At 40.0% G+C, this 16112-nt stretch overlaps 1 protein-coding gene across 8 annotated transcripts in view; it reads left to right on the top strand.

The window, feature by feature from the left end:
• Positions 1 to 363: 363 nt before the first annotated feature.
• Positions 364 to 16112, top strand: part of LOC131218589 (uncharacterized) — an 88962-nt gene continuing 73213 nt past the window's right edge. Inside the window, exons 1-5 of one of the 8 annotated variants that reach the window (XM_058213221.1) lie at positions 364 to 814; positions 914 to 1010; positions 3882 to 6130; positions 7659 to 7773; positions 14902 to 15849. In XM_058213221.1, coding sequence (XP_058069204.1) covers positions 534 to 814; positions 914 to 1010; positions 3882 to 6130; positions 7659 to 7773; positions 14902 to 15849 — 3690 coding nt within the window. In that variant the 5' untranslated portion in view covers positions 364 to 533. Of the gene's footprint in view, positions 815 to 913; positions 1262 to 3881; positions 6131 to 7658; positions 7774 to 14901; positions 15850 to 16112 lie in introns of those variants that run through there. The other 7 variants (XM_058213220.1, XR_009157780.1, XM_058213216.1 and 4 more) reach the window with 7 other exon arrangements.

Here is a 16112-nt window from a genome sequence, read left to right as displayed (position 1 = left end):
TCAGACATTCCACGTGTGGTAGATATTAACTGAAATGAAGCCGAGTAGATCATGCATCCCAGTTTAACCAAGTCACAATCCCAACATCAGATTAGTAGAACAACCCTAACATCTAATCCGTGGACGCTTGTTTGTGAAAACAGGACCGTACAATCATTTTCATTTTTAACCATCCAATAAATGTACGCCAATTAGATAATTAAAAAAACCAAATAAGCTTATTTTTTTGGTTCACCGTACATCTACACTGGACATGAATTAGACGGCGTAATTTTACTATTCGTATGCCACGTGTCCATTTTCTAAGTAATATTAAGCGCCTGCGTGTCATCTATCACACTCTGCCAGAGTATCAAAGCTTCCTCTCTCATAAGCTCATGCCAGGAGAACAGAAGCAAAAGCAAAAGGCTCCGTGATTTCTCTTGCCGCCATTTCTTTGCTAAAATTCGTTTACTCCAAATGTCGAAATTCCAATCCACAGCCAAACGCGAATCCTGAACAATCACAATCCTGACAAATCACGAACTCCTGCAATGTTTTTTGGCAACGCCATCCGATCGAAGCTAGCGTCTCTGCTGCATCCATGGCTCGAACAAGAACCAGACATGGACCTCGAATTAGGGTTCCTTCACTCGAATATCCGCGCCAGGAACCTTATCTTCGATCCCTCCGCTCTCAACCGTCTGATCAACGGCTCGTCCCGCCTGTCGGTCAAACGCGTCGCCGTTGCGAATCTCAGCGTTCGGATCTCCCTGTGGGAGTTTCCTGGTCTTAGTATCGAAATCAGTGGCGTTGATGTAATTTTAGCCGTGAGGTGAGGTTCTTTGTTGTTTTGATTGTAATTCGGAGCAGAAGGATTGGATTTTTTTTTTTTTTTTGTTGTGGATTTGATGGAGATTTTGATGGTTTGAAGGGAATTGGAGGGCGAGGGATGCTCGCAAGGGTCGCAGGATTCAGTGGACTTGCGGGAGAAGGAGATGAAGGCGATGCTTGCTTTGATTGATCCGGAGGTATTTCTGAATTTGATTGAGAAGGAAGCAGTTCTTAGTATGCCGGAATTTGGATTCGGTCTGACTTGGTTGGTGCGGTAGCTGAGTCGGGTGAGTCTGACTCAGCTGGCTTGGTTGTTGAGTCAGACAAGTTGGTGGTTGCTCGGATGATACTTCAGAAAAGATGACTGGTATCCCAATGTAGCACATTGTGTGAGATCGGGGCTGTTCGTAAGGTGGACCTATCATGCATGTACTTTAGCTTGAATCAGGTGGGTCAGACTAATATGAAAAGAATGGATTCGATGAAAATGATTGATCAATGGTTCAGATTTGATGTACACATGTGGCCTGCATGATGAGCGTTTCTCTTGGACCATGGTACATATTTTGTAGGACCACCTTTTGAATGGTCTAGTATTGCACACGTGTACCACATTGGGACTTTTGGCAATGTTATGAGCATAGGATTCTAAATTATACTCTTGCGAGTAGCCAAAGTAGGGCTTAGCGTAAAATGCCTGGATACAGGATACAGGGTTCAAGAAGCATTGGAGAATCCTAACCATTTGGTTGTTGGGCCATCAGTGGATCACCAATGGTGCGAAAAGCACCTCCATTGGAGAATCTTAGCCATCTGATTGTTGGCTTTTAGAACAATAGTAAAAATCCATTGGAGAATCTTAGCCATCTGATTGTTGGCTTTCAGAACAATAGTAAAAAATAAAATAAGTCAATGGTCAATATGCAATGGGAAGAAGTCCTCCCATCATATGATTGGGATCATTCATTGGAGGAGATATTTGATTCCTTGTCATCCATGGCGGGTCCACCGGATGAGTGAACTAAAACACTACTATTCGAACACGAGACCTTCCGCTCTAATACCACTTTGATGCATGACAATTAACCACTTGCTCTAAAAGCTCGAACTGATAGAGCATGGTGAACAATTCCTTTATCTCATAGCCTAGGCCCCACATCGCATGGGTTAGGACCTCGGCCGAACCCCCCTCGTGGGCCCCACATCACATGGATATTGCCTCACACGGGCCGCCCACTCCTAGTGTCCCTGCTTCCCACAGGCTACCCCACTCGATCCCGGTGTGAAAATGCCCATGCATTAGGCTTCCTTGGAGAGTTGCGGGAGTAAACAAAGGTGTCAATGCACACATGTTCATTGTACACGTTGTCCGTTGATGATACTCTGAAACAATCCAACTATTGGCTATTATAATCACCCCAATAGAATGATCCAAACCGTCCAAAGGTTGGCTGTCCAAATGGACGGTTAAAAAACGTGGCAAGTTGCTTGTTTGTGATCTTTACATTTGTCGCCTACTTGAGGCTCGAGATTTCCTCATTTTTTGCTAAAGTATATATGTCAATGGGCTTATTACGATCACTTGACAAATATCACATATTTATACTAATTCAGGATATTAAAGCTAATTTGGGATATCACTTATGTTTCTGTGAATATATTGAAAAATTCCAATGCGTTCCAATTTTTCCCATTTACTCCCATCCAAACAAAATATTTGGAGTTCAAACGTATTTCATTTACTCCCATCCTAACACAACTGAGAAAGTCATTTACTCCAAATTCATTTACCTCCAATTCCATTTCCCATTTACCTCCATTTACAAATTCCCAAACGAGCCCTAAACAACGACCCGATGAAAGGTAAGACATCAATCTGCCTCCGAAGGTCGAAGGGAATAAGATTTGACTCAGTTGAGTTGAGAATGTGTTTGTCAAGCCAGCTTGGACATGTCAGACCATGTCTTAGCCAATTCATTAATGGTGCAACCCGGTTATCGAGTCAATGAGATCTCAATACCCAAACTGCAAAAAATTAAGAAAGCATACCCACAAGAACAAGGGAGTAGAATGAGAGAGAACTTTATTAATATTAACCTTCTTCCCTTAAAAAAACTTCAAGAAAACTCACACTTAGAAAAATATTAGAATCAGTAACTCCTACCCCACCATCTTCTTTTATAGACTCTAAATGAATCTTTAATTAAAATTCTGCCAACTAAGGGATTAATTTTGGTTCAATCATAATTTATTTCAAACCATTCTAATGTACCTAAGATGGTAAAAGCCCAATAATAGTAAAAGCAAACAAAGAAAGTAATCCTAATTACATATTTAAATTAGCCCCATATCTTCAATCACATTAATCACATCATCTTCGTATCTTCGATCATATCTTTACGTTAGCCTGCATATTTTAGAAAAATAGTAAATTGGAATCCTTGATTTAAGCTCCTAAATCTATAAAAAAACAGTAAAAAGATCAGCACATGTTGGGCCCTATGGTGGGCTGTGGGCCTACATTATTGTTGGACCCTACGATGGAACTAAGTGGGGCCATGGGTCTGCATCAATTAATTTTTTCCTTTGATGGGGGAAATTATGTTTTTGAATATTAAGAAATGATAACATGATTTGCTGGTTTGGATTATACATCAATACTTGGGGTTGGGTTTCAGTTTGATCTTGAGCTTAGCACCGGCACCACCAGACACACCAAGAGAAAGAAATTTTTGGATGAGTATGGTGGGCTGGAAAACTCAATGACTTCTTAAATCATGATTTCATGTGCAAGTCCATTTGTCAACCTCTAGCCAAGTGGACTCACATGAGCAAGGAGCAGAGTTTCCAAAATTTGTCACTTTGGTTTTCAAGGCTGTTTTTAAGCTCGAAGTTGTTAGTGTTGCCTTTTGAAATGGATAATCTTTATTGTGCAAGTGAAATGGTTTGTATCGTAAGTTTTTTGTTCTCATGCACGTACAGTCACACAATTGACACTTTTGCTTCATATTACACTAGCTTGACTATTTAGAGAATATATATATGTTTTTTGTTTCCATGAATTTCAGGGCACTTCTTTGCATGAAACCATTGACAAAATTTTGGCCATCACTCCAAGAAATCAGACCATGACTTCTGCAATGAACATTCTACTCGAGCGTTGCCACTTACAAGTACATGATATTCACTTCCAGTTGAAGTTGCATGACGCAGATGATTCACTTGCATGTTTCTTGAGGGCAAAGGAACTTAGCGTAGAATCTCCATTTCTTGACTGCAGTTGTTTGCTCAGAGGACTTGTTGGTGCAGTTTTTGTTCCTCAAGAAGTGAGCTCTTTTGTTCTCAATGGCAGTGGTTTGGAGATTGGCCTGAAGAGGAAAGACCGAGTCAGCTGTATTGCTCCTTCAATGGATCTTTTTTACCGCATTCGATTTAAGAATCTTCAACTCACAGATGTTGAAGTTCATGCTCCACAAGTAAATTTGTTCTTTTCTCCGGTCGATCTTTCCATCCTTCTTCAGGTGTTAGACATTCTGTCTTCCAAAGAAGTCAAGCGTGCTAGAAGCGGGAGGGAACTATGGGATATAGTTGTATGGAGAATTGGATATTTGACACCAAATACTAGGTCCTTATGGAGATTAGTTATGACTGCTGTGGTATGGCTGCGTCATGTCCGTGCTTATGAGTCGTTGCTGTTACTAATTGGATACTCTTCTGAAAATCAGTTCAAACTAAATGTGGCTAGGATGGCCCAAGACAGAACATTTTTGACTTCTGTTAAACATCAGTGGAAAGTGGTTTCCAATCTAGAGAAGGAATTGCCCATCGAGGCTATTGAACAGGCCCGGAGGATAGCTCGTTACAGAGCAGCGTTGCATTTTCGGCATGGTAATTTGAAATCAGTAGCTGATTGTAACATCACATTCTTGCCGAGATTCCTTGCATTGCTTTCATTTCTTTGGAAAGTTATTTGCTACATATTTCGTTCAATGATGCGTTTGCTCTTCTTGAAGAGTGTTTTGTACCGCTCTCTTGAAGGTGATAGACCATCGCTTTTATCAAGTGACACCGATCCCGATTCTCAGCATTTCAGTCTAAGCCTTGGAGAATTTTCTGTTAGTCTTTCCCCAGTAAGCACAGTTCATGATCCCGTTAAAGGAAAATTGGGGTCTGATATTCGCCTCTCCGACTTGAGTTTAGTTTCATTTTGTCTTGCACTCAAGGCTGTATGCTTGACTTACGTAGCAGACCACATTGCACGATCTTTGTCCTTGGCATGCGGGGATTTCAGAATTCTCTCGTCTTTGTCAAGAGTTCTACTTATGCGTGGCAATTCAAAAATTGAGACGCATCACTCTTTCAGCAGACTTAGACATGAGGCTGACAATGAAATGAAGGCAATTCTATGGAGCGAGCCTTCCCCTCAGTTTTGCCTGTCCGAAAAAATTATAGATTCTATGAATTTTACCTCTAGCGTCCACATCTTACTTCTGGAAAATTATTTAGGAGGAATGTGGTCAGATTGGATAAGGAATGGCAAGAAATTTGAAGGAAATAAGATCCAATATTTGGAACATCCCTTCCTTCTTGGTGAAATTAAAAGCTTCCTCATGGATCCTTATCTCAATGGACCGGACTATGGGCTCTGTAAATGCAGTTTGACTGTGGGGAAGTTGAACTTTGATTTGGAATATATGTCAATAATGTCTTTTGCTATGCTACTTAGGCAGATACAAGATGCTTGTAATTGGACCGCCAGCAATGGGAGGACTGAGGTTCATTCTCATACTTCTATCATCATTGAGCACCAAACTGAAGTTAGATTGGAAGATCAGTTTGGGTCCTATGCCAGTGGAATGAAGATGGCAATGCAAAAAATGATTCCAAAGAAACACTTACAAATTGGAGTAGCCATCGCTGGTCCTAAGATTCGGATGTCCATGCAAGAACAAAGATTGCAGAGTGACAGGGGACAAGATGTCATCATTACTCAAGGCGGTAAAAGTTGTTACTTTACAGTCGATCTGGAGAATATTGAAGTTGTTGTCTGGCCAACTTCAAAATCCGTTTTAGCAGCATTGACTGGGGGACCAAGATTTGATGAAGCAGCAGCTGAGTACATTTGGTTGACAGAGCCACGGTTGGTAGATATTCCAAAAGCAAAATTCAATGAAACCTATAGCTCCCAAGGCCGGGTTGCACTTGATGCTTATGTCAAATTTAATGGCCTAAATGCTTTCTTAGAGGATTTAGTAGAAAATCAGCGGTCCCAAGTTATTGGACCCATATCAGTAACAATGCAGTCCTCATCCTGCAGGTAGCAATCTCTCTCTCTCTCTCTCTCTCTCTCAATTTAATTAATTTATTTATTATAAATGTTTCTCTTTGTTGACCTTCCATATTAGCAAATTGATGCCATGAATGAATCCCGTTCTTGCCTTCCAAACAAATAAAAAAAGAAAAGTAAAAGGGGATGAATTGTTCTTCAAACCTTCTTGGAATTCCTTTGTATTAGTAGAATTTCCTTAGCATTTCCATGTGCTTTTATTCAAATGTTTTACGAGCTGAAATCATGTTGCCATTTAAGATGTCAGGGAGATTTTCCACCAGTGCAAAATGTTCTCTTTTAGTATCAATTTCCTATCGGCATGAGCAGAAACTTGTTTTACTTTGTGTTGCACGACAATTTCAAATGAACCAATAATTTTACATCAGGTACATCCTCCGTGGGAAAACACTCCAGGGTGTTCCAGCATGCAACTATTCTCGCTTGGTTGGGTGCACATGAAGTTTGCATTATCCACTTCTTTGAAGAATATGCTTATGCATGCACATTTCGATCAACATATGCCAATACATACATGCATTTTTGGTCCATGTATTCACAAATCATGTGTGAAGATTTGTATATCTGCTGAATTTTTGTGTGATGAGGGCTGGTGACAATCTGGAGTCTGGGTACTAGCACTTTTAAAAGAAAGATTAAAGTAGAGCACCACTAAAGGGAACCTCTCGACCCTTTAATTGTATTTCTTTCATTTATCTTCTTTTACATTTAATAAATGATATTTTTCGAAACTGCATTTCTCATTGCAGTTTTGATCAAATATTATGATTTTGTTTCCTCTTTGGGTGAGGAAGACTTTTCCCTTTTCATTAGTGGGGAAGATCCCTTGGGTTCTCATCATCCTCCAAACCATATCCCAATCACTTGGGGTTGGCACATGAATCCTTTTGGCATGTCATATTGGCTGGATTCATGTTGGAAGTTATGGCATAAGTTGGATGCTTGGCTGCCAACTTGATGCAACCCTTCTTTTTCCGGACTGCAGACTGGCAGTGAGAGCATAAAACTACCACAGGCGCAATGTAATGGATTATCACATAGGTTGATTGCAATCAATGAGAAGGACTTTCTATATGTCTGTATGTTGGCTTTGGAAAGAAGCGTTCCATGCCGTCACTGTACAGTTCAAATTGTTAGAGATGCCTGTGGCCTCTACAATGAAAAAAGAAGAAGGAAAAAAGCATTTTGCTTATAGTTCATAAGTACAGGCAGCAGGGTTCTCCTGTGAGGTTTATGCTCTACGCACTTATTGATGCCTGTGATTGTGAAGATTTCACTTTTAGTATGACTTTTGAGGTTAACTTAAATGGTTGCTGGTGCTGCCGATGTGTTCATTGTGGTGGTGCTGGTATATCTTTGAGAAGCTTGGGAAAAAAAAGTTGTTGAGATCTTTACACCGTACATAGTTTTCTATTTCTGGGTATGTCATGCTTTTGGATAGATGTTGATGTTCATTAAAATCACGGCATGATAAAACAATTTCCACTTTCTCCTGCAGGGATTATCATCATTCCTTTACAACAACAGTAAATGCTTTATCAATGAATTTGAGTGGAATAGCTGAAGGGCTGAACATCATATCTTACGTGGATGAATTATGCACTTCTTGTCAGGTGATTGTCCAAGTATAATCTTCCTGAGTATTGGATCCAAAACTGCCATTATTGGGGCTCACTAGTCACTTGACATTCTAGTTTAGGGTTTGTTTGGGCATTCTTTTCTGTAGCGTTTGGATGCTAGCCATCCTGCTTTTATAATATTTGTAGGTTTGTTTCTTTTGTTTTAACATTATTTCATTTTCTCATCTCTTCTATATATAACAGGAGTAGCCAGGGGCAAAATTTTCCTTGTAATTAGTTCTTGGAGGGTACTTTGGATTTTTAAGGTTGTTGAAAGGGATTTGGAACAAAGATAAGGGTATTTAGGTAATTTGGCGGTGTATGCATGTTTAGCAACCAACAATTCATATTTCATTGATGGTATAGATTCTAACTACTCTACCTTGGATAGGGCATGTTGTCATTTTAAAATGTCGGGTAGTCTGCAGGGAGCTTGAATTCCATGTAGCCCGTGCCACACTGAAACGAGGTTTGCTGGAATACATCCCGACATTTTGCTTTAAGATATGTCGTGACTTTCGGTTCTAGGGTCATCTTCCAATGATCCAAACTGTTTATATGATGGGTCTCACCTTAGATGGGGTACATACAAAAAAAAATAAAAAATAAAAATCTTTGATTGTGATATTTTATCCCTATGATCATTTGACTCTTTTCCTTGGAATTTGGATGCTCTGCATAACCTTTAAGTAATCAAAGGGTTGAGATACTTCAATATGGAATCTTCTATTTTTGCTAGCCGGCATATGGTCTCCTTTGGGAAGAAGGGAATAACTGATGTTTTAGGAACCGTGGTGGGCTTGTAGGGATGGTGTTTAATAGGGCAAAATTGAATGTAATGGGTGGGTTTTAGCCTTAAAAGTTCTTGGCAAGAGTTTTTTCTTTCCTTCTTCTTGGTCTGATTTGTAATTCTTTCGGCGTTGGTCTTCATTAATAAAATCTTCATCTTTCAAAAAAAGAAGAAGAAGAAGAAGAAGAAGAAGAAGAAGAAGAAGAAAAGAAAAAAGAAAAGAAAAAATAAACTTCATGTGGTCAAAACCTACCTACAACTAGGACCATCATATAAACGGTCTTGGTCATTAAAATGGACCCAGATCCAATGGCCGATGTTCCGACATATCCTATGAGGTGACATACTCTACTAGAGTACCAAATAATTCCCCTTTTACCCCCCACCCCCCTCCACATCTAGCAAACTGCTTCCTCTCTCCATGTGCAACACTCTCCACATCTAGCAAACCGCTTCCTCTCTCCATGTGTGTTGCACATGCCATACCCATTAGTTGAAAAAGAACAATTTCCTAATTTTACATTTTTTTTTTTTTTTAACATCATTCCTATTTTACATTGTTATTCATTAGACTTTCATAATAAGAAAGTTCACCATGCATATTGTTTTTTCAAGGGACCACACAACAATGTTATTGTTGAAATTTCTTTGTGATAACTAACCTGTCCTATTAAAGAAAGAAACCCAGAATTAACAAGTCCATACTAACCTAAGCCAGTGGAAATAGCTCTCCAAGATGCATCAGGGATCTTGAATCTCATTCCTTGTCCGGTGAGACTTATATCCTCATTTCTCTCTCTATGGAGATGGCGAAACATGTCCAAGGAGCTAGTAATAGTCTGAATCTCCTTAAATGGGTTAGCAAGTCTACAAGGGGCTGCCCTAGCTACTTACGTGGTGGGTCATGTTGAGCAAATTACCTTCTACAATCAAAGGAGTAGATAAAGCTCTTTGCAAGATTCTAAGTCCTCCAGCATAATCCCTTCAAGAGAGTGAAAAAATCCCTCTCACATTGCAACAATCTCTGTGAAAAGTGTTCTCTTTCTCATTCCAAAAATGGCACAAATATGTGAAGGGGCCACTATATCTACATATTGAGGATGCTGCCCTTCTTCAAACAAAAGAAATCCAATCATAGGAAATCATTAAGGCCTCGTTTGGCACCGTGGATTCAGAATACCTGGATTGGAAATCCCCTGGATTTGGAATTCTCTGGTTGTGTTGGCACTTTGGATTCAGAATCTCCTGTAATTCAAAAATAGCTATGCACTTAAATTATGTACTATATTTATTGGAGTTATAAATTTAATTATTAAATTGACTCTAATCCCCTAATTAGTGTAAATATGGGATGTTTGACACAATGATTGTAATAGGCCCATTGAAATATTTACTTTGGCTAAAAATGATGAAATTCCAGCCTCAGACGGGCCACAAACATAGGATCACAACTGAGCGACTAACCAATGTTGTTTAACTGTTGATTTACATGGCCAATGTTTGGATTGCTCAGATAATTCTATTTATGTAATTTTAGTGATGCACTTGATAATCTGATTGTTTTGGGATATCATCAATGGGCCCTGTGCACAATAGATATGTAGCCTAGTGGACATGCATGTCACACATGCGACTCTCCTGCCTTTCAAAATGAGCACAAACAAACAAAGGAAAAAAGAAAAAAAAAAGAGGATTGGTAATCCAAGCAAAGGGAGGGATTGCAAAACTCACCGAAGGTGAGGATTTGAAATCCCTTGGATTTGGAATATCCTCTAATCCACCTTGCCAAATGATCAATAGATTCGAAATACCCTCAAATCCCCCCAAATCCGTGCTGCCAAATGGCCCCTAACTTTAGTGCCTTGTAACTTTGGATTGCTAGAGCCCAATGCATGATAAACTTCTAATTCTTCCACCACGCGTCAAAGCTGTTGTTGCAGATCTTGTATTTTTGTTTTTTTTGGTTGTCGTTTAGCATGTGGCTAGAAGGTCCTTTTCCCAATATATAGAATTAGGGATGTCAGTGGGCCCAGGGCCTGTCCAAACCTAGCTTGCAAAAACAGAATCTAGGCCCAGGTCTGGCCCGGGCCAAAATAGACAGGCCCGAGTCTGTCCTATGCTAGAAAGGGGAGGTCCAACCTTGAGCCTAGTTAGGGCCCAACTGAAAATTCTTCTGAAGAAATTTCTGGCGCTTCAATCAATGGCCTGAAAATGGGTGTTTAGGAAGATTGTAACCCTTTGAGTAGTAGCAATTTTAACCTTTTGTTGGCTATTCAGATCAGTGAGCGTGGATAGAAGTATATGGCGTGGGTTTGTAGATTGTACAAGAGGTAGGACATGCGCTCATAGACTATGCAGGTTTGTTGGGGGCTTACAAGGTAGTAGAGGGTTAGCTATAGGATTTTCATTTCATTTATTACATTACAAATCTACCTCTGATTTTTATTAGATTAACTATGTTATGGGTGGGGCTGGACTCAGGTTGGGCCTATGGGCTTTAAAAGACAGCCTTGGCTGGGCCCTATTTATAAACAGGCTGGATTTCAGGCCTGGCCCTTGGGCCTGATTGCTAAACTCAAGTGCAGTCCATAATGGGTCAGGCCCGTGAGCGCATTGCCCCAGCTAGGCCCATTGACAGCTCTATGTAGAGAGTCATTCTTCTGTTCCGTTCAAAGAATGTTTTGGTTCAGGGCTGCTGAGGAATAACTAAAATCTGTAAACATGACATGAGATCCATATGTTTACCATCAAAGTTGTGATGCTATGCTCTATACCCTTGACTTCATAGATCTTGATCATTAAACTCATGGTGTTTGTCCACATTAAACCCATCTCTAAAATTGAATGATGAGTGAGTTTCTAACCGTTCTGGAGTCATGTAGTAACCATTCCCCAGTAGTTAAGTTTTGGCTTCTGATGAGACTGACCTTAAGGATACAACTTCGTTGCCATTTTTTTATTTTTTATTTTTTTATTTTTATTATGATTATATATATTTTTTAAAGGTAACGAAAATATATTAAAGATATAAGGAACTTACAAAGTAGGACTGCAGAACCGGACAACTTATAGACCTAAGAAAGTAAGATTATAATCTTTTAGGCCCAATACATTAACCACCCATTCGAAAATCAACTTTTTAGCAAAGGATCCCACTTAAGTAGCCGAGGACTGGGAGTTGTTGAAACATCTTTCATTCCTTTCCTTCCAAACCGCCCACCAAATGGCAAGAATAGCCATTCTCCAAATACGGGTTTTAACTTTACCCAATTTAAACCCATGCCAAGCTGCTAACATTGCCGAAGCAGAATTTGGAAAGCAACCGACGATATTGAATCTGGACAAAAAATCCCACCAAATCTGATTAATAAAGAGGCAATTGACCAACAGGTGATCTATAGACTCCTGACTTCTCATGCAGCAGAGACATATGTTAACAAGCTGCATCCCTCTCTTTCTGAGATTGTCGATCGTAAGGATCTGGTTCATCGCTGCCAACCATCCAAAACAGATGTATTTTGGTGGGGGGGGGGGGGGGGGGGGGGGGCGCAAATTTCCAAACAAAAGGAATAGCCTGCAACGACGAGGGAGGAATGGGGGCAAGAATAGAGTGTAACGATTTGGTCGAAAAGGTGCTGGACTTATCTCTTTTCCAAATCAGATTATCTGGGGAAGACTGAGCCAGGTTTACATTAGATAAGCAATGAAGTAGATCTGCATACTCCTCAACCTTCCGATCGTGAAGATTCCTGACACAATTAATTTCCCAAACCCCACCGACTGTAGCATGGGAGTAGTAGCTAGCTATCATACTATCTTTATCAGCTGCGATACGATAAATATTAGGAAATCTACCTCTCAGGGTGTAATCTCCCTCCCAACGATCTTCCCAGAATCTAACCTTCGTCCCATTTCCAGGATCAAAGCCTATATTGTCAATCACATGCGTTTTAAATCGGAGAATGCCTCTCCAAACATAAGAGGCCTTATATGAGGAATTGTCCTTAGTCCACCAGCCACCAGGAGACGAACCATATTTGCCTTTGACGATGATGTTCCACAGCGCCTCTGATTCCTTACCCAGCTGCCAGAACCACTTACCCAAAAGAGCTGAATTCATAATCTTTAGGCTTTTTATAGTAGCACCCCCATTCCGATAGTGACTACATACCTCCTTCCAATCCATAAGATGAAGTTTCTTATGATTCTCCTTGCCACACCAAAGGAAGTTTCGTTTGAGATTATCAATACACATCAAGACTGAGGCCGGGCATCTGTATAGGGACATGAAGTAAACGGGAAGGTTAGACAGTGCAGCTTTTATGAGGGTGATCCTGCCCCCAATCGATAGGTAACGGCATTTCCATGTTGCAAGTTTCTTTTGAATTTTATCCACAATTTTTTCCCACATCGCGATCGGAGGAGGCCCTATTGCAAGAGGGAGGCCGACGAAAGACGTAGGAAAAGAAGCCGCGGAGCAGCCAAGGATATCAACGTAGGCAGAGAGATCCTGGTCCGACACGTTCACCCCATATACTTTAGATTTGGCCATGTTGATTTTCAAACCCGACACTGCCTCAAAACATTTTAATGTCGTATGCAGGTCAGTGATAGCCTCAGAGTCAGCTTCAGCCATGATGAGAGTATCATCAGCAAATTGAATGTGGGAAATAGGACCGTCCACACCAGATATCGATATGCCTTTGAAAATACCTACAGTCTACCCCCTGAGAATCATCTGCAACAAGGCTTCTCCAATCAGGAGGAACAGGAGAGGGGACAGGGGATCACCTTGGCGTAATCCTCTCGAACCAGGAAAGAAACCTTTGGGAGCACCATTTAGGAGGATAGAGAAATGAGCCGATCCCACACACGACTTGATCCATCTTCTCCATTTGTCTCCAAAACCCATGCGAAGCAACATATACTGTAGAAATTCCCATTCAACGTGGTTGTAAGCCTTTTCAATATCCACCTTGCAGAAGATAGATTTCCTTTCAGACCTGTGACAAGAGTGAAGGCATTCATTGGCTACCAGCGCACCGTCGATTATCTGCCAACCCTTAATGAATGCATTCTGATTTTTTTCATAAACCTCCCCATGACTGACGATAGTCTGGTAGACAAGATTTTAGCCAGAATCTTATAAGGGCCTCCAATGAGACTAATAGGCCTGAAGTTTGACAGAGATGAAGCACCAGCAACTTGGGGAATCAACGTAATGAAGGAGGCTCCGAGACTTTTGGAAAGCTTCCCCCTTGCATGAAACTCAAGCAGGAAGTCCATGATGTCCGATCTAATCGTGTCCCAGAGAACTTTGTTGCCAATTTGCCCAGTGCTTTCAAATTGTCACTGCAGCTCATGGAGCTCGTAGGGATGTTATTGTCATATTCTTCTGATCTCAAATTACCGATGGAAGTTGAAGTGTTGTGCGCCATAGGCTCCCAGTGCTAATGTTTTGGTGATTGTTAATTGGTTTCAATGGCTAATTTCCTATAAAGAAAATGAAGGCAATCCAGTATTTTGGGGTGAGAGAGAAGCTATAACTGTTTGTTATTTATAACTTCACTTACTAAGTGGAAGTTTTTGTTTGTTACTTGCTTTTTTTTTTCCCTGCCAGATCTTCTTGAATGTTTAATAATACCTTTTTCAAAAAAAAATTAAAAAAAATGAATCGGCCCCTTCTGATCTGCGAACATTAAAGGTGATGTGTGACTTTTTGAATTTCTAACAGATGTTAAATTTATGATGATGTTTTTAAAATTTTAATGCACCCCATTCCTCAGTACTGACAGCCCATTAACTTTTTTATTTTTCTCCATTGATGTGATTGAATTTTTGAAATTTGTAATGCAACTGTTATCCTGTAAACAATGTTAGTAGCATTTAAGTCAACTAGTCTAGAACGTTGATGTTTTTGTACAGCCATCTTTTTTCTCTGTTTTTGTGGTGGCATTCTCACCAATTCAGTTTGAATTACAAAATTTATAGACGCTGCTTTAGATTCTGTTGACATTTCTGTGGGATTAAATGTCATTATGAAGTCTTTTATGCCTGTTTTGGACATATTCACTTCATGCTATGGAATCCGGGCCTACTTGTTACCATTGCTTTATTTTGATATCGCATATATTTGTCACAGTGGCATGTTGATTCTTCTCTTCATGTTTGTTACTTGAGATCCTCGAATATCTTTATCAGATTGCTAGATGTAAGTGATTGAACCTTTAGCAAATGATCAGATGCTTTTAGCTCTGTTTCTTGATACAGTTTATGATGGCTGGAAATGTCTCTCTCTCTCTCTCTCTCTTCTTCTTCTTCTTCTTCTTCAGGTGCTTGAAAGTGTACTCTCTGCAGTGTCACATGCTTCTCTCAGTCTCAACTCTACTGATGATGCGTGTCTTCAAGAACTTCACAGAAAAAATATGGCATCAGCTAAAAGGGACACCAATAGGAATTTGCCGGCATATGAAGAAAAATGTAAATCTTTGATGCTTAAGGGCACAAAATTTATAATGGATGTTACTCTGGAGTTAAAGATACTGGATATCATTATGGATAGTTCTAGAGAAAACCACATCAGTGAGAATCATCGGAAAGCTAATGCTGCTTCTAGTAGTGCTGCACACCATGGGATTAATCCCACAAAATATGAGAAAAGCATGCCTGGTATGCCCCCTGTACCGGAATTTGGCATTGGGATGTCTGTCCAGAGCTCATGTATGCAGATTTCATCTGAAGAAGGGCTTCTGAAGGTGCTTTTTGATATATCTGGAATTCGATCTGTTATTTTCAGAGGTCGAAGTCAGGCAGGAAAATGTACTAATGAGTCGGAAGTAAGAAAGTTGCTTCATCAGTCTGTTAATTGCTTATACGAATTTTATCTTTCTAGTTGTACATTTAGTATATGTGCTGGTCCATGTGGAGGTGCTTTCTCTTCTGAAGGAATCAAGAATACAGTTGATGGCTCTGCTCCTTGTAGCTCACAACCTTCATATGCAGTGGAGGCCATGGAGGGTCCTGATTTGACGATTTTGGGTGAAGAATCAGACATCCAATCATGTGTTCCTAATCAAGAATTGGGACATGATCATTTGCTTACTACAGGTCTACTACAGCCAACTTCAACTAGTTGGTTGCTCATAAGCATTGGACTTGATGAGATTTTTATGGTAGAACCCTCTATCAAGGATGTAATAATTGGAGCACATCAACCCAATAAGCTTCAGCTTTCACTGTCTATTGGTGGAGAATTTCACATGATCTCTTGTGAAATCCAGGTATTAATAATGCTTTAGAAATTAATGTATCATTTCGGAACATTCTTGTTGCTGTATTGTTCTTTCTTTTTCAGACATTTTACTCAGATTTCCTTTTGACCATTAACTAATCACACTTTCATGATTCCTACATCTTCTGTCACATGAGCTGGTTGTTTCATTCTGTTGTAACCATTTTACATCACTTCATGATCTCCCTCTTCTAAGCATTTGTTTTTTACACTTTAAGTCTTTACAATGCTACTAGTGCATTAGAAGACATG

This window comes from Magnolia sinica, chromosome 11, assembly GCF_029962835.1.
Source record: "Magnolia sinica isolate HGM2019 chromosome 11, MsV1, whole genome shotgun sequence".
Lineage (NCBI taxonomy): Eukaryota > Viridiplantae > Streptophyta > Magnoliopsida > Magnoliales > Magnoliaceae > Magnolia > Magnolia sinica.
Note: the sequence above shows the minus strand (reverse complement) of the source record. Positions and strands in the feature narration are given on the sequence as shown.